This window comes from Rattus norvegicus, chromosome 9, assembly GCF_021556685.1.
Source record: "Rattus norvegicus strain SHRSP/BbbUtx chromosome 9, alternate assembly SHRSP_T2T, whole genome shotgun sequence".
Lineage (NCBI taxonomy): Eukaryota > Metazoa > Chordata > Mammalia > Rodentia > Muridae > Rattus > Rattus norvegicus.
This window is the reverse complement of record NC_141542.1, coordinates 27,810,001-27,832,701: the sequence shown is the minus strand read 5'-3', so window position 1 is coordinate 27,832,701 and position 22,701 is coordinate 27,810,001. Positions and strand designations below refer to the sequence as shown.

Below are 22,701 nucleotides of genomic sequence, written 5' to 3'. Positions count from 1 at the left end.
CACAAGAGCGGCCTTGGATGTCAGTAGAGTCTTTTGATTCTTTGGAGACAGAGGAATGGGTGGAGTCTTGGGCCAAATGCTGGGTCATTTCAGTTAGAGCCGGGTGACTGTAGAAGAGAGATATGGCTGAGGGGAGGAAGTTGAAGAGACAGGACTGTGTGCTCAGTGCTGCCTAAGCCTGCAGAACAAGGGGAGGGAGGGGCTGTGAAGGCCGGGTGATTTGAGAGGAGGTGGGGGATGGGAAGGTTTACAGCAGAGCAAGAAGCCTGGGAACCTTGGAGCAGTGGAAGGCTAGAGCAAGCTGCTGGGTGAGTTAGAAACTGGAGGGCCAGAGTCAGGGAAATATGTAGATAGGGAAAGGGAGAAATCCTGTGGGGTGTGTGTGTGTGTGTGTGTGTGTGTGTGTGTGTGTGTGTCAAAATTTGCATTTTCCCCCCATGACAAAAATAAGCCTGCACGTGAGTCCCTAAGAGGTTATTTGCAACTGTGAGCAGGAGTGACTGATGTGGCCAGCCTGGACCGAGGAGGGTTAGGGTGACCGAAGGAATCCATTTTACCAGACTAAAGACCTTCCTTGTGAAGGAGTGTCAAGGCCTGCCAGACAGCACCTGCTCCTGAATCTCAGAACCCAGAAGATCTCATAAAGTCTCTACAGAATGCTCCAGAAACCTCCCCACCAATTCCCTGGGTGGACCTGCTGCTTTGGAAGAGGAGACAGCCCAGATGGACCAGGTTTTCTGTAGAGAATCACAGAGGTTGTGGGGTTCTGGAGTTTTCTCTGGCCCAGGGGCCCCAAGACAGGGTGGAGCAGCCACACCTGCCTGAAGTTCTGAGGAAGAGGGCGGAAACAGACAGCTCCCGCCCTCACTTTCTCTCCCCACAATTGTGATAGGCTCTACTGGGTATTGTGTGCCTGCCGCACTGGCTCACTTCCCCAAATAGGCAGCAGTGTTTTTTAGAGCCTGGCCTCAAACCTTGGTAGGTCAGGTGGTATGCCTGGGAACAGTGTGGGTCCTGACCTTAGATTCCCGGGTGACGTTGACATTGCAACTGGATGGCGCCATGGCCTCTTACGTTCCTGTTGTTCCTGCTGCTGCTACTATGGCTACAGGGCTGTGACTCAGGTGAGAGGTGGGGGTTGGTAGAAGAGAAAGACCACTTCCCCCGTCTACCCCACACTGCCTTTTCTTGCTCCACTCTCTTAATATTTTGTGGGTTGGGGGAAGGAGGTTGGGTTGACTGGCAGGTCTTTACCAGAGACCAGTGAGAATGTCTCCTGCTAATATCTGGCCCCAGGCAGAGCTTAGACAGGCTAAGGTGTCGCTGTATCCTCTATATTGGTCTTTATCTAATGGGTTTCCTTGGTGTAGAGAATGAACACTTCATTTCCTCACAGAAATGACCTCGGTTTGGCCTTTGTCTGACTGGTGCCGGTCTGAGTTCTTGTATCAGGTCTGCACACTTTAAGTTTTGTTTTTCTCGGAATGCTGATGCCATATCTGGTCCCTCTGCTCTGACGAGAAGCGAACCAATCCTCAAAAGGCCCTTCCCAACCCAAGGCAACTCTACAAAGGGCTCACTGGTTTCGGCCTTCCTTGCTGCCAAGGCAACCGCTTACCACTTCCTGTTCCATTCCGGGCAGGGTGAGGGCTGGCAAACCCACCCTTCACTAACTGACAGAAAATGAGGGCACAAATGAACCCAGGATCCCAAAAAGGCTTCTTCCAGGTGACTCCCACCTCTGTCACGTTGTAGGGAGAAGGTTCTCAAAACCCTGGGCTGAGCTGAGGTGAGTTTGAGAGGCCTGTTCTGTTCTGTTCACTTGGCAAGGGAAGAAGAGACCTCAGAGCCTCAGCTACCGTGACAAGCGTTTTGGAAACAAGGGCAGATAGTGGGGCTTCTGGGTCTTGGCTGTATCCTCTCCCTCCCACTGTCTTCTGAATTGCCCTGCCAACCACTAGTTCTGCTCTTTCTTCGACAGTCTGGAGTTTGAAGGACGAAGAACACATTCATGCATTCATTTATATTCATTCTCTCCCTCTCTGTCTCCCTCCCCCTCCCCTCCCCCCTCCACCCTCTGTGCTATACACACACGTGTGTGCACACCAGTCCCTCCCATCACACCCATCCCATCCCTGGCATCACAGGTACAGATTAGAGCTGGGGTTTTGTTTCCAGGCTGAACTCACTAGGTATCCCAGGTTAGTCTTAAACTCTGGATCTCCCTACCTCAGTCTCCCTCGTGTTGTTACAGACTTGAGCCACATCTCCCTCCTCGATATAGAGACCAGAGACTCTCCCGTCCATGTCAGTCTGTGGTCTGCAGGCCCCATGCATCCCAGCACAGCCATGACTTGCCTGGTACATCTATAGATGTCAAAGTCAAGTCCCGATGTCAAAGAGTTGGATGGGCAGTGAATACAGTAGAATCCGTTGGCTGGCTCATCAGTGAGGGCTTAAGTGTGTGCAGCATGCTTAATCTGTGTGTTAAAATAGGGTATTTAAAAGTTAAGTACCATGGAGAGTGCTATTTAAAATAGATCCAATAGGGGCAGGGGTGTGGCTCAATAGGGTGCAGGGGTGTGGCTCAGAGGTAAAGTGCCTGCCTACCGTGCTTGAGGTACAAGGTATGATGATCCCCACTACCCCAAACAAGACAAAAAGGAGAGAGTGCAGGGAGAAAAGAGGAGGAAAGACAGTTATTGGGAGAAATAGTTCTTCATCATTTTTCCGGATACTGGACCTTCTCATGGCCTCAGTAGTTTGTGCTTTCCGGTCCTTCTCTGTGCAGATTGTCTTAAGCTGTGCTCTTGCCTCACATTGAGCTCCAAGAAAGTCAGGGCAGCATCCTCCTCTCCTTTCACCCCCAGCTTCCAGTTTTAAGATGTCTTCTTTCTCGGCAGACCTTGATCAGCAAGCCCTGTCTCCCCAGGTTCCTCCAGTGAGAAACTGTACAGGAAAGTGCAACGTCGTGAAGGGGAGACTCTGTCTGTGCAGTGCTCCTACAAGAACCGCCGGAACCTCGTCGAGGCCAAGTCTTGGTGCAAAGTCAAGAGGAAGAAGTGCGAGCACAGCTTCACCCGGAGCTGGGTGAGGGGTCCGAGCTACTCTATGCGGGATGATACCAAGGCCAAAGTAGTCCGCATCACCATGGAGGCTCTCAGAGTCCAGGACTCCGGGCGATATTGGTGTATGCGGAACACGGCTGGTAATCTCTACCCCTTGGTGGGTTTCCAGCTGGAAGTGTATCCAGGTGAGCAGAGCTGCACAGGGCCTGGATGGGTGGGATAGTATAACGATAGTTCTTAGCTATGCATATCTTCCTGTTACAGTTTCACAGACAAAGAAAATGGGTTTTGGCAAGCTCTGTGCTTCTCTGACCTTGCCCTTGTGCAGAGCGATACTGGAACGCTGGACTCTACTTCGTTTTAGGCAGTTATCCGAATGCCACTTATTCACTGAGCTTGGAGGGTGAGACAGGCACTGTTATATATAGGCTTTGGGAATATCATAACGAACAAAACCAGCCTCAGCCCTGCCCTGTGGGAGATGCCAGACAGGAACAGGCCAATCCAGACAAATGGTTGCACGGCACAATAGATATCCTTAGAAATCAATGGCGAGCTGCAGAGTCGCTCAGTCAAGGATTCAGTGAGCATCAGAGGGCCGGCGAGCATTCAGCAGGGTCCCCCATGACAGCTTTCTCACCTATGCTTGGACAAGCAACTGCAGGGAGAACCTTATGTGCAAAGGCCCTGAGGTGAGACACAACAAGGCCTGCAGAAGGAGAATTGGTGTGACTGGTCTCTCGGACTGGGGCTTGGGGGGAGGATTAGGGGACAAGGAAGGACAACGGTAAGCTTTAGAGTAATTGCTGCTCTGGTTTGTTTCTTTGTTTTGAGACAGGGTCTTACTGTGTAGTCTTGGCTGTCCACATTCACTCTGTAGGCTGATCTTGAACTCACAGAGATCCACCTTCCTCTGCCTCCCAAGTGCTGGGACCAAAGGTGTGCACCACCACCCCAGACTAATGTGTTGTTTCTGTTTAGGCTTTAAGCACGCAGAGTTGAATTATCCTGAATTCCACACTATAGAACTGGGTCTGACTCTAACTTCAACAGGAAGAACAAGTCATGTCTTTTTTGTGTGTGTGTGTGTGTGCCTTCCCTCACATCCCTTCTCCCTCCCCATCCCATGTGTGTGTGTATGTCTGTGTGTGTGTGTGTGTGTGTGTGTGTGTGTGTGTGTGTGTGTGCAATAGATGGACTCAATTCTATTCTTTTTCAGATTTTTCTGTATATTTTGGAGTGAGTACAGGATTTGCTCGAGTGGGAGATAGGAAGAGAATATTGACTCATCAGAAGCTAGGAGATGGTAGTATTTATCAAATAGGAATCATGAGCCATTTGGTCATGGGAAGGCACTTCCTAGGACCCAGGGGGAAAGTGACCCAGGCAGTTGAAGTGTTAGTGACTGGGGCTGAACTGAGGTGTGCACTTGAAAGTGTCTCTATAAAGACAGTCAGGGACACTCGAAGGTCACTGCTTAGATCTGGGGATGAGGCTAAATGACAAGGGGGTCTCCCTCAGCACACCCCAGTAAAATCTCTCTCTTGTGTACAGAAATAAGGGAGAAGAGTTGAATGGAGATGCCGGGTGAAGACAGGAAAGGGTGAGGAGCCTTCAAGTGTCTGGGGAAAGCCACCAACAGTTACACCACTAGCCACCAGCCCTCTCCTGTTCCCCTCACCTGAGGGCATCTCCATCCTCCCTGGTCTGAACCAGCAAGAGCTTTCTTTCTCAGTTGTGGGGCTGAGTTTCATTTCTTTGCTCTGCATTTTGAAGTCAACCCAAGAAGTAGGTAAAACTGACTCCGGGTCCTCATGTGGGGGAGTGCGATGCCATCATGAAATGGACTTATTTTTTTATCGTCATTTCTCCCATCATTTCTCTTAGTATTATTTTTGCATGCATGTTTGCATATATGTGTCAGTCCAGGTATGTGTGTGTACATGTGTACATGTGTGCATCTGCATATGGAGGTCTGTGAACAAACTCCAGTGTCAAACCCAGCTGCCACCCATTCTTTCATCTATCTACATCTATCTATCTATCTATCTATCTATCTATCTATCTATCTATCTATCTATCTACTTCGAGGCAGAGTCTGTCACTAGCCTGGAACTTGTGAAATAGGTTAGGCTGTCTGTCCAGTGATCCTCCAGGGAGCCCCCTGTCTGTCTCCCCAGCATGGGAATTGTAAGCATGTGCCACCTTGTTGGGTTCTGGGGATTCATGCCTGCATGGCAGGCACGCCACTGACTGAGAGCCCCGCCCCCTTCCAGGTCTTCATTTTCTGCTTCTTACAGATAATCTGGGGGAGGTTTCCACTTTGCCAGTGTTTTCAGTTGGAAGAAAAAAAATCTCCTGCTAGTGGGGAGATGGGTCAGTGGGACTGGTATGGTAGAGGGAAAGAATGAACTCCTGAAAATTCTCCATCATACTTAGGCCAAGAAAGTGTGTACCCACCCCCAAATAAATAAACAAAAATTGAAATAATCATGCAAGCCTCAGCCAATTATAATTATAATAACTGTACGTGCTCCACCCACAACGACCAGGCCCTGTAGCCCAGGCAACTGCCGGGAAGGGGGTTGGGGGTAGGGGAGGTGCTCTCCTGCCCAGCTCCTTCCGTTTTGGTGGGGATGGTTTGTTTCCTCATGATCACTTTCTTGACTCTCCCTCGCCCACACTGGTGTGCTGAGCAGAAATGAGGAAAGATCATTAGTGGTGTGACTTAGCTAGAGGGTGTGGGAATCCCCTCTGCTGGCTGAGTCCTTTCTTGCTTTGAAAGTCTAGAATGCGAATGTCTAAACTCTAGTCTCCCGAAAACCCCTTTGGAAGGTTCTTCTGGTATCCTTGCCACGAGAGTCTTAGTCATAAGTTGGCCTCTTCCTTTATCTCTTGCCTCACCAAATTGGTGTTCAGGCAACGGCTCAGGCCTACCAGCAGAGTGTCTGATGGCTTCAGGTTGTGTCTTTTCTGTGTCCAGTAGAGGGCTTGGAAGCCTTTCTCTGTCTTGCTCCTACAGAGACTCAAGAGCTCCCGATTGCAGCTCCCGCATGCTGTTCAGGCCCCCAGCTCCTTCTGGCAGTAAAGGGTTGGGATGAGCCCCTGAAGGGGCAGGATCTGCCTGTGCATCTTAGTGCACCCGGAGGAAGGTGTTAGACTCTTTGCAGTTTCCTCTGGAATTTCGGATTCTTGGCCCTTCTCTGTCCCCAGTTCTAGTTCTCATCTGACAGTTATGGGGCAGCTTCCTTTATAGAACATCATATCTTAAAAATATCTCCTAAACTTAAAAAATGGCCATGAGATGGCTCAGTGGGTCAAAGTTCAATGTGCATGTACACGTGCATGTGTGTGCATCTGCATATGGAGACCAGTTAACAAATTCAGGCGTCATACATACCCAGGTTCAAGCCCCAAGACCCATATAATGAAACACAGAGCTGACTCCTGCAACTTGTCCTCTACCCTCCACACGTGTGCTGTGGCACATGCGCACACACACAGGAACGCGCACACACAGGAACACACACACACACACACACACACACACACACACACATTCATGTAATATGAAAGGGGATCTCTCTGATGCTCGTGATTGAGAAGAGCCTAGAAAAGGGCAGGGAGCTAGGAAGGAAGATAGAGCTGTGCTCTGGGAGCAACCTGATAGGGGAGGCTAAAGAGATTGTTCCAAAGTCTCCCTCCCTTACACGCCCCCTCCTTCCTGTCACCCTTGAAAGGACGCAAGCCTGACAACCAGAAGTTAAGCTCAGTCATGAAGAGGCAGGCTCTTGCCATTGTCCTGACATCTGAGGGGGCTAGAGATCCTGTCTCTCACACGCAAGCCTCTGACTTAATCTAGTATTTCTTCCTCTCTGGTCCCTTAGCCCTCACAACGGAGAGAAACGTTCCTCCCACACATCTTACCAATACCCTCAAGGATGGATTTGCTAACACTCCCATGGATGAATTTGTCACAACCAGCCAAGTCCACATGTCAGACACTGGTGACCCTTTCACAACTAATGTGACGGTGTTCTCATCTGGACTCCACACCTTGGCCTCAGGGACCACGGCGCCAACCCCTGTGACACGCTACAGTTTCGCCGATACCAGCGGTACTATTACAGAGACTGAGAGGAGCACAGAGTCCCAGCCGGCAACTGTGTCTCCTAGCCATACAAGACCCTTCTTGGCTGATTCAGTAACCACCTCCACCATGACCAGACACCAGAGTAGCAGTTTGTCTACCACGGGGACGTGCCACCAGTTAACCCCCAACAGGTTATGTGATATTTTATCAGGCATGGCCCAAGCACAGCATTCAGAGACCAACAGACCCAAAGAGGCCACTCTTGCTTCTAACTGGCTCTGTTGCTCCTCCCAGCGACTCAGCGTGGCCTGTTGCTGAATGGGATTATGGGAGATAGAAAGGATCATGATGGAGAGCCATGGGGACAAAGGTCAGAGTGATGGATGCAGAGGAGAAGAGAGGGCTGGGCCAAGGGGACAGACAATGGAAGGGGGCTGGCAAACCATGCCCAAGGCAGCCTCTACTGTGCACACAAGAACATCGTCCCACAGGCAGCGCTTGTCAGATGCCCACTCAAGGCCAAGGGACGGTGACATGGCAACTCTTGTTCTGGGTCAGTAGGGGATAGCATGAAGGGCTCCAGTGACCCATAAAAGGGCTGCTTCTGCTACAGAAGACAAAGGGGGGCAGGAGGACTCCTCAGTCACCGTGGAGGCAAAAATCTTCACTTTGTAGTGTCCTTGTTTTCTCTAAGGAATGGAGGGGAGGTATCAAGTGGAAATGCTCCCTTTGCCAGGTGACATGCTTCCTGGGACTCTGATGTTTCCTTTCTCTTCCCACATCTGGTCCTCAGAGAGACAGACAGATACAGAGAGGGAGAAAGATAGAGGGACACACACAGAGACGGAGAGACAGGGAGCGAGAACGTCAGACAATGAGACAGACAGAGGGAGAGAGGGAGAGACAGAGGCCATCTATCTGGAGGGATGTGTTGTGAGTCTGTGTGCCTGGTCTGTGCTTCGTGCTGCCCAAGTTCTCTGATCAAGGTGGAGAGCCTGAAGCTAATTCTTCCCTTCTGTCCTGCCTCCTCAGATCCCAGGAGACTCACAGACCTGTGATGGTGGTGGTGCTGACATTTCTTCCAGCACCTATGCTGCTGGTCGTGGCCTATGGGTTTTGGAAGAAGAGACACATGGGAAGTGAGTATAGCCAGCCCTGGCCTCCCAGGGCCAAGTCTAAAGACTGCACCACTGAGTCTCTGCCTATGGCCAGGCATGAATGGCCTTCCATGTTTCTTAAGGGGATGAAGGAACATGCAGAGTCCAGAGAGGGGCAGAGTCACCCAGGAGAATTGGGTCACTGAGAGCTGCTGGGCACAGCCCTTTGTCACCTCTCCCTATTTGTTATAGGATACAACTTGGACAGCAACTATGCTAAATCCTGGCTACACCTTCCTGAAGGACCAGAGACACTCTGGAAGCCTGCTTGCTCTAAGATAACTCAGTGAGCTCGGAATCTGTTTCCAGTGGGCTCAGAAGGCTGAAAGAGGACCAAAGACGAGGCAATGGCCCTGGGGCAGGAGGACAGTGGAGCTACCTTCCCTTTACCATGGTCACTATGTCCTCAGCTCCCTCTGTTCACTTCAAACACCTCTTACGTTTGGAGACAAGAATCAGGTCTCAGGAGACCCCCCCGGAGCAGCCAGTGTTTCTAGAGTCCTGTTCTGGATGAGAAGAAACAAAGACTAAGACCTGGGCCACAGAAGAATTGGTAGCAGAGCTGATCAAGACCACATGTCTTCTGATGTTCCCTGACTGTGACTGCTGGTCCCTTCTGACCTGGGAGCCTACAGGTCACACTTGTTTCTACTTGTTTCCTGCCTGCCATCCCTTTCAGGACCATGACAGTCTTCAGCTACAAGGGCCATCCTCTCTCTCCCAAGATCAAGGCAAAGCCTGGGTTTCCCCACTCGAGTTCCTGCTCCATGTTTCAACGATGAGCTCATGGGGGAGACTGAGGGCAGAGACTCAACCACGGGTGTTTAGCCTCATCTAGAGGGCACCATTCTCAAGACACTGGGGTTGGCCATGGACTAAAGCAAGGCCACTTCTGAGAAAAGAGCTCATGGAGCTGCCCTGCTTAAAACAGCAGGAGAGATAGAAGTGGAGCAGGAAAGTGACAAGTCAGATTCCAGGACAGAAAGATAGGAAGACACATGGACACATGGGTGCATGGACACACAGACACACAGACACACACACACACACACACACACACACACACACACACAAAGACACACACATACGCGCGCGCGCGCGCGCGCGCGCACACACACACACACACACCCACCCATGCACAGTGTGTGTGTGCGGTGGTGGGGAGAGGGGTTGGGGTGGGGGAGGAGAAGAGAGAAGAGAGCCCAAATGGCTCAGACTTGCCCTCTATTTAGATCATTGGTCCAGAGTAGAGCAGGGCTGCGGGCTGTGGGCTGAACTGCCCCGTAGCAGGGATGCTCACTTGTCCATGGAGCATAGAAAGGTCCCTGGAGCCAAGCGAAACATCTACACTCTCAGCCCTGAGTCAGGGACATCCTGACAGCAAACATCACCCTCAGGTGGGTGACACAGCTGGGGGTGTGCTCCAGGATGGCTTTGAGGTGAGAGGAAGGGCCGAAGGTGTAAAGTCAGGGGACAGAAGGGGATACGCACAAACGCACGCATGCATGCACGCACGCACACCTCTGACTAGCAAACATCTGTATAGAGCCACCACCCTAGTGGGTAACAAGGAAGGATTAACTCACACTGCCTCTAAAGTCCCACCCCTATTCTGGTCCTGAACCTCCATTGTCCCTTCATAGTCCCCGACAGCCATTTCATGAACAGGTGATGGAGAGGTCAGGCATAAGGACCAGTGGTGCCCGTGTGACCCTGACCAAGCCACTAACCCTGTCTGGACCTCGGTTCCCTCTCCTATGAAAGGGGACAATAATTCCTGCCTCAAAAGACTGACTGGAGACACAATGACTGACATAAGCACTATGTGAGCTGCAAGCGTCTCCTGGAGATGCTTCCCTGAAGTTCTTTCCTGTCCTGATGCTCATTAGGAACAGTTGAGTGTTCCTCCTGCTGCTATGACTAACACTCTCTGACAAGGGGCTGCAAAGACAGCCCTTGCTTAACATGCTCATGGCTCCTGCCAGGGCCCAGGGTCAATTTCCTGGGAACTCATTCCGTAACTCCAGTTCCAGGGCATTGTGATGTCCCTTTCTGGCCTCCTTGGGCACCTCATACACACGGTGCATATAAACCATTACAGGTACACAGTATACACATATAAGCCATTACAGGTACATACACATACACATATAAACCATTACAGGTACACATGTATACACATATAAACCATTACAGGTACACATATATACACATACAATTACAGGTACACACATATACACAAATAAACCAATACAAGTACACACATGTACACATATAAACCATTACAGGTACACACATGTACACATATAAACCATTACAGGTACACACGCGTACACATATAAATCACTACAGGTACACATGTATACACATATAAATGATTACAGCTATGCTGTGGATAGCCCTGGTGCTGTTTGTATTTTGATGCTAATTCCACTTCCCAGGAGGGGCTGCCTGGGATGAGGAGTGAATCACATACTCAGGTGACTTCCTGTGAACCTTCCCCTAATGAATAAATATTTCTACCAACCAATCACTGGGTGAGGAGTAGGCGGGACTTCCGTGTCAGAGAGGAGAAGAGGAGAGGCAAGAAAAGGTAGTCTTGCTTTTGGACAGGGAGAGCTTGGAAGACAGGAGCTAACAAGAGGCCCCTGGTTTAGATGGCCAATCTGCCAGGATTTGCCACCAGAGGAGTTATACTTAGAATGGTTTACAAATTAGGATGTTAGTTGCTGTGCCCAGCGATTGTGTTACCTGTTATTTCTGAACTAAGTTTGTGTGGTGTTTTCCTTCACGCGGTGACTCAACTGAGTTCCAGAGAGAAAGGTAAGGCAACAGAGCGTGGGTTTGCAAGAAGTGCACCCCAAAGGGCCTTGGGAATTTGGAAGCGTGGGGTTGGCTTGGCAGTGACCCACCGATGGGAACATAGCAAGTCTGGTGGAGAGATTTCAGAGCTCTTGCCAGAGATTCTGCCGAGATGAGAACAGGCTGCCGGTGCAATGCCAGCATAGTGAGGATTGCTTTTTAGTATTTCATGCTACATATACAAAACTACTAGAGGTACACACATAAACATATAAACTAATACAGGTACACACATAATATTAAAAATCTTTAAAAAAAAATAACAAAAACCAGCCACTCTGACCAAGAGCAGCCTGTGGAGGAGGGAGTTTACTGGGCTGATTCCAGGCCACAGCCCATCTTTGAATGAAGTCAGGACAGGAAGTCAAGCAGGGATTGGAGCAGAGACCATGGAGGCTCACTGTCTGCTGGTTCGCTTGCCGTCCTGTGCTTAGCTAGCTTTCTCATACATCTCAGGACCACTTGCCGAGGGAATGGTGTCTCCCACAGTGGACTGGAGCCTTCCATATCAACTGACAACCCAGACCATGCGACACATGGTCAGACACATGTCCCAGTCCAGTCTGACCTGGTAATCCCTCATTTGAGACTCTGTCCAGGAGACTCTAGGCTGTGTCAAGTTGACAGTTAAAGCTAACTGTCAGCTTCCTTAATCCCCTCTCTTCCTGCTTCTATCCTCAACATAGGGGTGCTGGGGCTCTGTGATGGTAGCTGGATTATCAGTTGCTGGGAAAAAACACCATTGTGGGAGCCAGCTGATCCAAGGCTTTCCCTGAAGCTCTAATGCACTGAGGAGGAATGGAGTTCCTTATCCAACACTAGGAAATGCCTAGTAAACTCATCAATACCCTGGGGCCAGGGCCTAGGGGAAGGTGTGATTTTCTCAGAGGTCCTTTGGACCCAACTCTTCCGCACAAGGAGCTGTGGTTATCAGTCCCAGTGCCACTGTGTGCTCACTCTGTGATACTCTTGATATCCTGTCTTACTTTTAGGCAACATTGTGTGATTAGCTTCCTGCTGACTTCCTCCCATTGCAGGAGAGCTTTCTGCTGACTGTCCCATTCCCCCTCTGCAACACACATACAACTGCTGTTGTTACTAATAAATGAGTCTGGAGTTAGCTGTCAGCTTCTGCAAGACCTCCTGATGCCAGCTTCCCTCTCCTCTTCGTTTGTGTCAGTCCTGGTCCTGAAGTCCACTGGCCCGTGTCACACCATGACCAAGGCAACTTTCGGAAGGAGGCATGGATTTGGGCTTACCTTTCTAAAGAGCCGAGACCCCACTGACAGAGCAGCATGGCAGCACTCAGCAGGCTGGACCACAGCAAGAAGGGGAGAGGGAACTCACAGTAGGGTTAAGGATGTAGTGTCAAAGTCCCTATGACACACTTCCTCCAGCAAGGCCATACCTCCCAATCTGTCCCAAACAGCGCTCCCAACTGGGAACCAAGAGTTCAAGTGCCTGAGACTATGGAGACCATCTCAGTCAAACCACTACAGTGTCCTCTTCAGTGTGATCTCCTTGTGGATAGTTAACGTGCAATGGACCTGAGATCAAGGCCTGAGTTTGACTCCCCAGGGCAGCCTCTCATGTCAGTGTGACTACAATGAGTCACTGTCCCTCTCTGATGCCATGTCCTCTTCTGGACAGGAACACGGAGAGAAGTCCCCCACACACCACCCTCTAGGGCAAGTGGGTGTGCATGTCAATTGCACACGAAGACCTCACTATCTAGAGAGGAAGAGGCAGGCAGGGAAGGGAAGTCAGCCAGCTCTGGCCTCAGTCTGACAACGACTGAGGAAGAGAAGGCACAGAGCAGTTGCTTACGCATTAGCCCCTCACACGGGGTCAGGAGCTCTGGTACAGGAGGTAGGAAGAGCCTGAGTCGTCCAGGGAGAGGAGCCGTGGAGATGCTGCAAGCTCAGGATGGGGCTCAGGCGTCGTGGAGGAGGATGCTCTATGTAGCCCGGAGCATGGGCTGTCGTCAGGAGCTGGGTGATGCCCGCTGGAGGTTACAGAGATATGGGCACAGACACTGCACAGTCTGGACCTTGGCAAGGCTGCCCTCCAAAGGACCTATGGACAGAGGAGACGAGGACTGGGCCAGCTGGTGGGTGCATGGAGGTCTTCAGCGAAGGAGAAGTTAGATAGGAGAGTGTGACAGTGAACCCCGACCCCTCACGTGTGTTCACATGAGGGTGGGGCTCTGAGCCTGCAACACATGAGAGCTGTTCACTCTGATCCCTCCCCACTTGGGGACTCCATGGTAGGGACACTGGGAACAGGAGTGCTGTAGACACCTATTCCTCAGCTACTGCAGCCTGCATGGCTTCTCTTTTCTCAAACCCCAGCCCAGTCTCCTTCTTCTTCTTCTTGCCTCTCTTTCTTGAGCTCCAGCAGAGCCAGTAGAGTTAGGTTTGGGAGGAGCTCAGCCATCAAGGGTACCAGAGAGGCCAGGAATGCTGCCTGCTGTGGAGAAGCAACAGGGGCTGAAGACCCCTGCACAAGCTTGCTTGTTTTTGTGCACTAAGAGTGGAGAAGTAACCCTGTGGCCACAGCTGTGCGCACTCCCGTAGAGTTTACATAGTGGCTGCAGAATGCGTGCCTTGCAAGGCTTACTGGGAAGGATGCTGCCAGGTCTGCCCTCAGCAGCCTTGGACTTCCTGTTCCATAGTGGGAGTGGTGAGGAGTCACCGCAGATAGCCCTTCAGAATGTCACCTTGTCAATGCTCAACTCCCTCTAGACACCCTGCCTTGCCACCGACTGATTGACACTGGTACCTCAAGGCTTGAAACCCCTTTGCCAACCTGATCAAAGGCTTTCCCACCTCTCAGACCTCCCCACAGGGTGACCTGTGCTCCCTTGGTGCAGACACCACTACCCACTCCTCTGTCCCTTTCTTCCCCAGAGCCCTTCACAAGTCCTATGCCAATCTGGATCAACCCTTGTTCCCTGGCATCCTACCTGAAACACTACATTGCCATTTATAGGTTTCCCCACTATTAAAGGACTTTTAATTTTATTCTTATTTGTTTATTTTGGGAAAGGTTCTCATGCAACCCTGACTGAACTTGCTGTGTAGCCAAGGATAAACTTGACCTCGCCATCCTCCTGCCTCTACCTCCCAAGTTCTAGGGTGATAGTCAGGCACCCTCATGCCTGATTTTCCCCTTACTGATCTGATAACTGTGAATAGCCTGTAGCTACTGATATTCCACAGCTCATGTAATGAAAGGTGGATTTATTTCAGCTTTTCTTTGTGTGGAACCGAGGGCACTCGGATTGAGAGTCGATGTCTCTCCTTCCAGTCTGTGGGTCTTGGGGCTCAATCTCGGGTTCTCAGTCTTGGTAGCCAGTGTCCTTACCTCTGAAGATCTTGCTGTCCTGTGACAGCTCGTTTAAAAATGTGTGTGATGGCTACATCGACTTCTTAGCAGTGAGTGTGGCATGTCGGGGAGCTGGGTGTATGGGGGTGACACGGGGCCTGGGGCTCCATTCTGAAGTCTTCCATGCCCAGGTTTCCCATCCCCCACCCTGACCAGGCTCCTTCCCGCCCCCTTGTTCTTCTGTTCCTGAGAGTAAATGTCATCTCCTTTCCTCTCATCACCTCTGCTCCACATGGGACAGGAGGGCTGGTCAAAAGGTTCAGACCCCTGAGGGCCAGCTACACTTGGAGTTCTAGCCAGGTCTCCAAAGGGTCTCTAATTCTGTCATCTACCTTCAGTGGGTCCATCTTGAGTGGATAACAGAGACTTTAAGCTGAAGAGGAAGTGGGAGAATGGGGGTGGGGGAGGAGAAATGAGCATTCTCTTAGGGGGAGGAGAAATGAGCATCCTCTTACTTCACTTTCCTCAGGCTTTCTCAGCCCTCAGCCCTGGCCTTATGAGGCAGGAGATCACAGAGTCTCTGAGAGCCTTTACCTAGTTCAGTACAGGGACCTAGACTCAAAGCCTGTAGCTGGAGGATACACAGGACCACACTGGCCTTGCCTAGCTTCCCTCTTGTCCACAGAGGTCTCCGGCTTCCTCAGCAGTTCATGCAGGACTGGCTGTGGTGGCTCCTGAATCCTGCCCAGGACTGCTCTCCTCTCTTTAGAGCATCCCTCCATTCTTGCTCCCACCCTAGCTGAGGAGGAGAACTGAACGATGGCCTGGGAGGCCACATACCTGCTCTCCTCAATGCTGCTGCTGCTCCTGGCCTCAGGTGAGGACAGGGGACAAGGACAGAGGGAAGGAACCGGGTTGAGGAGAGGGCAGGGGGCAGGAGGTGTGCACAATGGGGTTCTGTGCTTGGGAAGGCAGAATACATGGGAGGTTGTGGCCAGCCATTGGCTGAAAGCAAAGTCTGAGCATAGACACAAAGAGGGGTCACCCCCTGAGAAGGGAGCCTATTTTCTCCTGCTGCTGCAGAGGATGGGGCTCTGACACGAAGCGTGTATTCCCAGGCTCCTGGGCACAGGACCCAGAGGTACTTCAAACACTGGAGGGCAAGACTGTTTCTGTGACATGCAAGTATAATCCTGGATACCACTTCTATGAGAAGACCTGGTGTAAGAAAACATCAGAGGACACTTGTCGACCTTTAGCGTCGAGTGTCAGCAGAGGTGCCAGGAAGCTAAGATTCTCCATCCAGGAAGATTCTCGGTTCAGCTTCTTCAATGTCACCATGACTGAGCTCAAGACGGCCGACTCAGGCATCTATCACTGTGGGTTCTTTGGAAATTATAGAAACGTCATCAATATTCTCAAAACTATCCGCCTGGTGGTGTCAAAAGGTGAGCTTCCCCTTTCTATGTCGTTTTCAAGCCTTCCTGAGACACAGGCTCGAGATTGGAGAGGACTCAAGAAACTGCGTCCTCTAGTAGAGGGGTTGTCACCCTGTGGGTTGTGACCCCCACAGGGGTCGCATATCAGGCATTCTTTATATCAGATATTTACATTATAATTCATAAAAGTTAAAAAAATTACAGTTACAGAGTAGCAATAAAATAATTTAGTGGTTAGGGGTCTGCGCAGCCTGAGGAACTGTATTAAAGTGTCACAGTGTTAGGAAAGTTGAAAACCACTGCTAGAGTAGCTAAAATGTGGTGCAGAGAAGAATGGTCCCTTTCCCAAGGCGGCCAGCTGATTAAAGCCAGAGCCTAGTTTAGCCCCAGGCTTCCTAGCCTCAGGCTGGTTCTTACTAGTTTCTCTAAACACTTCTGTTGCATTTCTGCTAACAGAAAGCTGTGTCTTTGGATGGATCTTAAGGCTCCCCCAAGCATTCGCAACCTTCCATTCCTGAACATCTCTTACCTGTAAGCCTATCAGAAACCTCTCCATGGGGTGGTGGAGAGATCCCATAGCCAATGGGCAGGGCACTGAAAGATGTGGACCCAGAGGAGACAGGTAGAAAGTGAGGCTGACTTGAGGCTTAGTCGGAAGGCTGGCAGACATGAGTTCTCTTCCTGGTTCTGCCCTTGACAAGTGAGAGCCTTTGAGCTCTCAGGCAGTGGTGAGTTACGGCTGCTGTTCTTGAGTCTCCCATGTATTTCATGCCGAACACTGCAGTGGCTTAAGGCTTTTTGCATTCAGACTTGATGTTCATAAATTCACACCCCCAGTCCCAGCGCTTTCCCTGGTGCCTCAAATGACCCGCACTTTGGTTCAATGGGTACCTGGAGGCTATTTTCCTGAGAGTTTTGGCCCAGGCACATCCCATGTATAGGAAGTAGTAGGTGTTGACCTTTCTACATATCCACACATAGCGAACACAGGACTGGGGAGATGACCCCGAAAATAAAATGCTCGCCACTTGTGGTGATTAATTAGTTGTGTGGTGATTAGTTGTCAACATGTTGGAACCTAGAGTGATCAGGGAGAGACAAGCCTCTCAGCACAGCTGTGAAAGATTATCTTGGCTTGAGGTGGGGAGACCCATGTTAAAAGTGGGTGGCACCATTCCCTAAGCTTGGGATATGGGATGCAATATATAAAAAAAAAAAAAAGAGGATTGCGAGCTGAGCGCATTCATTGTTCTCTGCTCCTTGACACTGGATACACCAGCTGCTTCAAGCTCCCATAAGCCTTGACTTCTGTAGCCTTGCTGTGTTGGACTGGACTCTGAACTGTGGACGCACTCTCTCCTTGTTGCTTCGGGCAGGGTGTCTTATCACAGCAATGCCTGAGGAACTGGGCAAGTCTGAGGACCCTAGTTCAAATCCCCAAAGGTACGTTAAAGAAAAGGCTGGCCAAGGAGCCTCGTGCTTGTAATCCCAGTGCTGAGAGGTGGAGACAGGACGGTCCTTGAGGCTCACAGGCAGTCCAGGCGAGTGGAAACCCAGTCTCAAAGATTAAATAAAATTAAAATGAAGTGGATTACACCTGAAATCAAGACAGCTAAAATTATCCTTCAGCCTCCACAGGCGTGCATACACACAAACATGTGTATATAAAGACACATTTTACAAAAGAACACGGTGGGGGGCGGTTGATCAGATGGCTCAGTGGTTAAGGATGCTTGCTGCTCTGCCAGAGGACCTGAGTTGGGTTCCCAGAATCCTCATTGGGTAGCTCCCTGCAGTCTGGAACTCCAGCTCTAGGGCATCTGGTCTCCATGGGGACTGCACTCACGAGCACATATTGCCCCCACCACATACACATAACTAAAAGTATCAAAGCTCATAAGATAAAAGATCACAGGAAACAGACGAGGCCCTGGAGGTGAGAGGCCTCATTTCCAGTAACGTGTCCTGTGCTTTCTCGTGGGAGGTAACTCCTGCCCCATTCACAGCACAGCATTGCCTTCTGTGCAGGGAGAGTGGATCTTGCTACTCTGCGTCCTAGTTTGTCGGCTCCGGGGTCATGTATCAGGTTCCTCCTTTTCCAGTACTGGGTGAATGGGGGGCGGAGGCACAAAGACAGATGTTGTACTCACTGTGGTCTCTTACAGCTTCAGCCCCACACACAACCACCCGGATGACGACAGCCCTGGCCTCTACCCACAGCCCTGTCATTGACAGGTACTGCAGGCTCCCTGGCCTGTCCTCAGTCTTGGGTTTCCTCTCATTCTCCTAACTAGAGTTCTCCAACTAACTGTCACTCCAATAGATACCAACTCTCACAGGATGGATGGAGCCAGATGGTCACTTCTGATCATTTTATATAGACTCAGTGTTCTCATCTGTGAAATGACACCACCATAATATTTCCATATTTGTCTGTCTGTCTATCTATCTATCTATCTATCTATCTATCTATCTATCTATCTACCATCTATCTATCTATCATCTGTCTATCATTTATCTATCTATCATCTATCTACCTATCTACCTACCTATCATCTATCTATCTACTATCTATCTATCATCTATCTATCTACTATCTATCATCTATCTATCATGTATCTATCATGAATCTATCTATTATCTATCTATCTATCTATCTATCTATCTATCTATCATCTATCATCATCCACCTATCTATCTTCTAAGTTGCAGGTTGAACCTGAGACCTCACATTTTCGGGGCAGGAACTTTATGACTATCCTGCGGTCTCAGCTTTCCACTCTTGTCTTTGAGATTGAGGTCTCACGAAATAACCCAAGCTGGCCTTTAATTCACTCCATTGCACAAGCTGGCCTTGAACTGTTGGTCCTCCTGCTCCAGCTTCCTGTATCTGGGGTGATGGGCCTGTGCCTCTAGCCCAGACTCTTGCTGTTTGCAGCAGGCTAATTCTTTGTCAAGGTGTTCTGCACCTTTTAAGATATTGAGCCGTGTCCTTGGCCTTGAGTGGCCAATGGCACTTGTGTATTTCTGAACACACATGTAGCCGTTAAGAATGTCCCCAGACACTAATAGATGTTCTGAAGGACATAGCTATCCCTCCATCGAGCACTGCCATCTCCTGGAGTACAGTGAGAGTAGACTGCGGTGCGAATGGCAAGGATCTCCCCTTGCTTACTCTCTTGTAGGCAGCCATGTGACTACATTGTTGTCATTACCTCTGCCTTTATTCCAGCCCTGTCTTGTCCTTCAGTATGAACAGGGCTATTGTCAGGAAGCTGTGTTGAGTCTCATGGCCTGGAATCTTTCCATGCCTGCTGATGGGCTTCTAGGCCCTGGGCCTTTGGCCTCTGCCACCTACTTCTCTTCAAACCCAGCATCCGTCCGTGAAGGCAGTAGGCACTAGGCTCCTGCACATCGCTCCTAGACTAAGTAGATTAAACTGGAAATGAGTTGAGCTGAGATGTCCTGGAACTCACTTCCTCTTTCTCTATGGCTTTGACATTCAGACCCCTTCCCTATTGGCTGCTACAAGACAACTGGACCTGGAAGCTCTTGTCTTCCTCCAGGTCCTTCTTTAAACCAAAGTAGGACATATTGGAATGCACTTAGCTGGCAGAGCTGTTTGTCAGGTCTTCTGGTTCTCCTGGGAGCTGACTGTGTCTTACAGAGGAGAGCTGAGGTAAAGCCACAGGGTGGGTACAAGGGCTCCTGAAAGAAGGAGGCTGGAGCTAGCAAGTTCCGGAGTCCCAAAGGAAGCTAAGTGACAGGAACAATGGAAACAGGAATGCGAATGATGGCTTGTAGCATTAGCACTATTACCCTGTTCTGGAGACTGAAGGACTTAGGAGGCAGGCCCACCGCATATGAAAGCAGTCCCTTGCCCAGCTGAGCAGGGGACCTCGGAAGAGGCCTTTGGGGGGAGAGCCTGTGGGAACTGCAGGCCTGGGGGGGGGGAGATTTTCTTGGCAGGGGGTGTGTTGGGCTCTGACTCTCCTTCCCTGACTAATCTTTGTTCCAAAGCTCTCCAGATAAGCCGATGTGGAAGGTCATCATTGCTGGGGTGGTTGTGGCCACTCTGTTAGCGCTTGGACTTGTCATCCTTGTGGTCCTGTACCTAAAGAAAGCTCGAGAAAAAGCCCAGAACGGTGAGCCCATCCTGTTTGTTTTGCCTACCAGGAAACTGACCTGAAAGGCAAGGTGTCCTAGTGACCTGGGAAGGGGGTCAGGGGATGGGGAGCAGCGTGGGGTTGGTAGCATACCAGCGGGCTTCCGGTTGTTTACCATAGGCACCTCAACTCTGCATCCATTTGCTGAAGACAAGGAATGCCAGAATTTTGGATGATATGCCTTTTTTTTTTTTTTTGGTTTTTTTTTTTTTCGGAGCTGGGGACCGAACCCAGGGCCTTGCGCTTCCTAGGCAAGCGCTCTACCACTGAGCTAAATCCCCAACCCCTTTTTTTTTTTAAAGATTTATTTATTTATTATATATAAGTATATTGTAGCTGTCATCAGACACACCAGAAGAGGGCGTCGGATCCCGACACACCAGAAGAGGGCATCAGATCCCATTACAGATGGTTGTGAGCCACCATGTGGGTGCTGGGATTTGAACTCAGGACCTCTGGAAGAGCAGTCGGTGCTCTTAACCTCTGAGCCGTCTCTCCAGCCCGATATACCTTTTTCATCTTAATTTTTTTATTGTTTTATTTTGTGAGAATGGATCTTTGGCTTGCCCACGTTTCTGAGCTAATGAACATTATTCTTTTCAAGTTCGGGAAAAATCCTTGGAGAGGAGAAAAAATTTGAAATTCTATATGCTCATTTCCTAAATGTTGTTTGTACGATCAGTTTGCTGGGTGGCTGTTGACAGTTTTTAGAAGGTAGAATAGGAGCAGCAAAACGCCTGGACTCTGAACATGTATTCTCATTCCAGGAGCAAGGGAGGGTGTGTTCACGGGAAATGCTGCACTTCACGCTGAGGGCTTGGGACACAGGAAACTAGAAACCCAACCTCTTACTACGTGTAACCCCACCAGTGAACAGATTATAGTTAAATCTGATGTTAAAATCCGGAATCTGCAGGGAGTGCAAGTCTACACGGATTAAACGTGGGCAGCCAGGCTACCTGGCTTCTTCGAGTCCCTGGACACTACAATGCTGGGTACCTGGGAGCTCGCTAGGCAGAAGCTACCCTTTGGGCAAGCGCTGGCCTCTCTCCCACCAGGGTCCCTTTGCCCAGCTTGTGGTTGCCATGGGAACTGGGTAAGGTGGTACATGGGAATTCCTTCCACTAACCTTGCTGGTTTCCTCACAGTCGGGAATAAATGTCACCATATCTACGAGGACTTCTCAGGCCAGAAGGAAGAGACCACTGTAAGTAAAAATGATTCTCCCCCAGGACTTAGGGAACCCTGCTTTCTGGTGCGCATCTGTTGTTATGAACTTTGGCCTGCATTCTATTTCTCTTTACTCTGAGTGGTGGGGTACACTCATGACTGCTCATGTACTTGTGACCTGTTTATTGCTTCCTTATTATGGGTTTCTTCTCCTCGAGTTCCCCAAACAAACTAGAGAGAGAGAAGACAGAGAGAGACAGAAGTCAGGGACAGAGAGATAGAGACAGAGATTAGAGAGAGATGAGAGACAGAGACACAGAGAGACAGTGAGAGACAGAGATGAGAGATACAGAGAGACAGACAGAAAGAGACAGTGAGAGAGAGAGATGAGAGCCACAGAGAAAATAAAGACAGATCAGAGAAAGAGACAGAGAGAGAAGAGAGAGAGATTGGTAGAGCTGTTGGCTATCACCTCCATGGGTAACAGCTTTTCCTGTATCTTAGATGCCCAGTCAGACTACACAGACTTGCTGCCATTGGTCCAATCAGGAAAACACATGATGAGCTGTGGTTCTCTAAGTCCTCCTGAGAACTAGGTGGTTTGGGTGATTCTTCCTCACCTACAGATGTGAGACACTTGGTGCTAAAGATCCACAGAATTAGGAGGCTCCAAGGTCATCTAACCCAGCTCTCTGTATAACGCTAGAATCACCGTGAAATGCATACCCAACAAGTCCCCATCTAACTCAGTCTAGTCAAGCACGGATGTGCATAGGATTCCCCTGGAGAACTCGTTAAAAGTTTCTTGAAGGGTAAAAGTAGCACAGGCTGCTGCTAATCCCAGCCTTTAGGAGGCTGAGTCACGGAGCTCTCCGATTTCAAGCCTGCCTGGACAACATAATGAGACCCAGTCTCAAAAACACAAGGCTGGGGCTGCAGCTCGGCGGGAGAGTCTTTGGCCCGCACAGGTACATGCAAGACCCTGCACTTCATCCTATCATTGAAAAGTATGCAAATTAGTGGCTCCTTAGTCCCCGCCCACAGGGCCTTTGTTTTCCTGGACCAGGAGTGAGGCCTGACAGCAGTTTGGAACTGGAGCCTGGGGAAGCCAGTGCTTCTCAGCTCAGAGACTAGGAAGGCAACTTTCCTAGCCACCCTTTCCCAGAGGCTCTACTACAGCCCCAACATCACATCCCATATCTTTTTTAAAGAAAAGATTTATTCACTTTGTCTGTATGAGTGTTTTGCCCATGTGTATGGATGTACACCAAGTGTCTGCAGTGCCTGAGGTACCTAGAAAAGGGAGTCAACCCTCTTAGAACTAGAGTCAACAGACACTCCCACATGGGTGCCGGGAACCAACCAGGTTCTCCAGAAGAGTAGCCAATGCTTTCAACCACCCAGTGATCTCTCCAGCCA

At 50.0% G+C, this 22,701-nt stretch overlaps 2 protein-coding genes across 10 annotated transcripts in view; both read left to right on the top strand.

Moving 5' to 3' along the window:
• Positions 1-182: 182 nt before the first annotated feature.
• On the top strand, positions 183-11,083 carry Treml2 (triggering receptor expressed on myeloid cells-like 2). Of its 8 annotated transcripts, XM_087567635.1 has the most exons (8): positions 183-308; positions 561-1,124; positions 1,397-1,643; positions 1,756-1,789; positions 2,933-3,253; positions 6,956-7,352; positions 8,194-8,300; positions 8,511-11,083. In XM_087567635.1, the coding sequence occupies exons 5-8, from the start codon at positions 3,112-3,114 to the stop codon at positions 8,606-8,608; spliced, it is 744 nt and encodes a 247-aa protein (XP_087423761.1). In that variant the 5' UTR covers positions 183-308; positions 561-1,124; positions 1,397-1,643; positions 1,756-1,789; positions 2,933-3,111; the 3' UTR covers positions 8,609-11,083.
• The window catches only part of B430306N03Rikl (RIKEN cDNA B430306N03 gene), a 13,379-nt gene continuing 1,560 nt past the window's right edge, over positions 10,883-22,701 (top strand). Inside the window, exons 1-6 of one of the 2 annotated variants that reach the window (XM_087568964.1) lie at positions 10,883-11,141; positions 15,193-15,384; positions 15,626-15,955; positions 18,112-18,181; positions 19,967-20,091; positions 21,261-21,319. In XM_087568964.1, coding sequence (XP_087425090.1) covers positions 15,327-15,384; positions 15,626-15,955; positions 18,112-18,181; positions 19,967-20,091; positions 21,261-21,319 — 642 coding nt within the window. In that variant the 5' untranslated portion in view covers positions 10,883-11,141; positions 15,193-15,326. Of the gene's footprint in view, positions 11,142-15,025; positions 15,385-15,625; positions 15,956-18,111; positions 18,182-19,966; positions 20,092-21,260; positions 21,320-22,701 lie in introns of those variants that run through there. The other variant, XM_087568963.1, reaches the window with a different exon arrangement.

Excerpts from the sequence above, each read along its gene's own strand:
- Treml2 (XM_087567634.1), top strand. The coding sequence starts at position 3,112 with ATGCGGGATGATACCAAGGCCAAAGTAGTCCGCATCACCATGGAGGCT. Across the intron at positions 3,254-6,955 it reads CCAGCTGGAAGTGTATCCAG|CCCTCACAACGGAGAGAAAC; the intron begins GTGAGCAGAGCT and ends CTGGTCCCTTAG. Across the intron at positions 7,353-8,193 it reads CACCAGTTAACCCCCAACAG|ATCCCAGGAGACTCACAGAC; the intron begins GTTATGTGATAT and ends CTGCCTCCTCAG.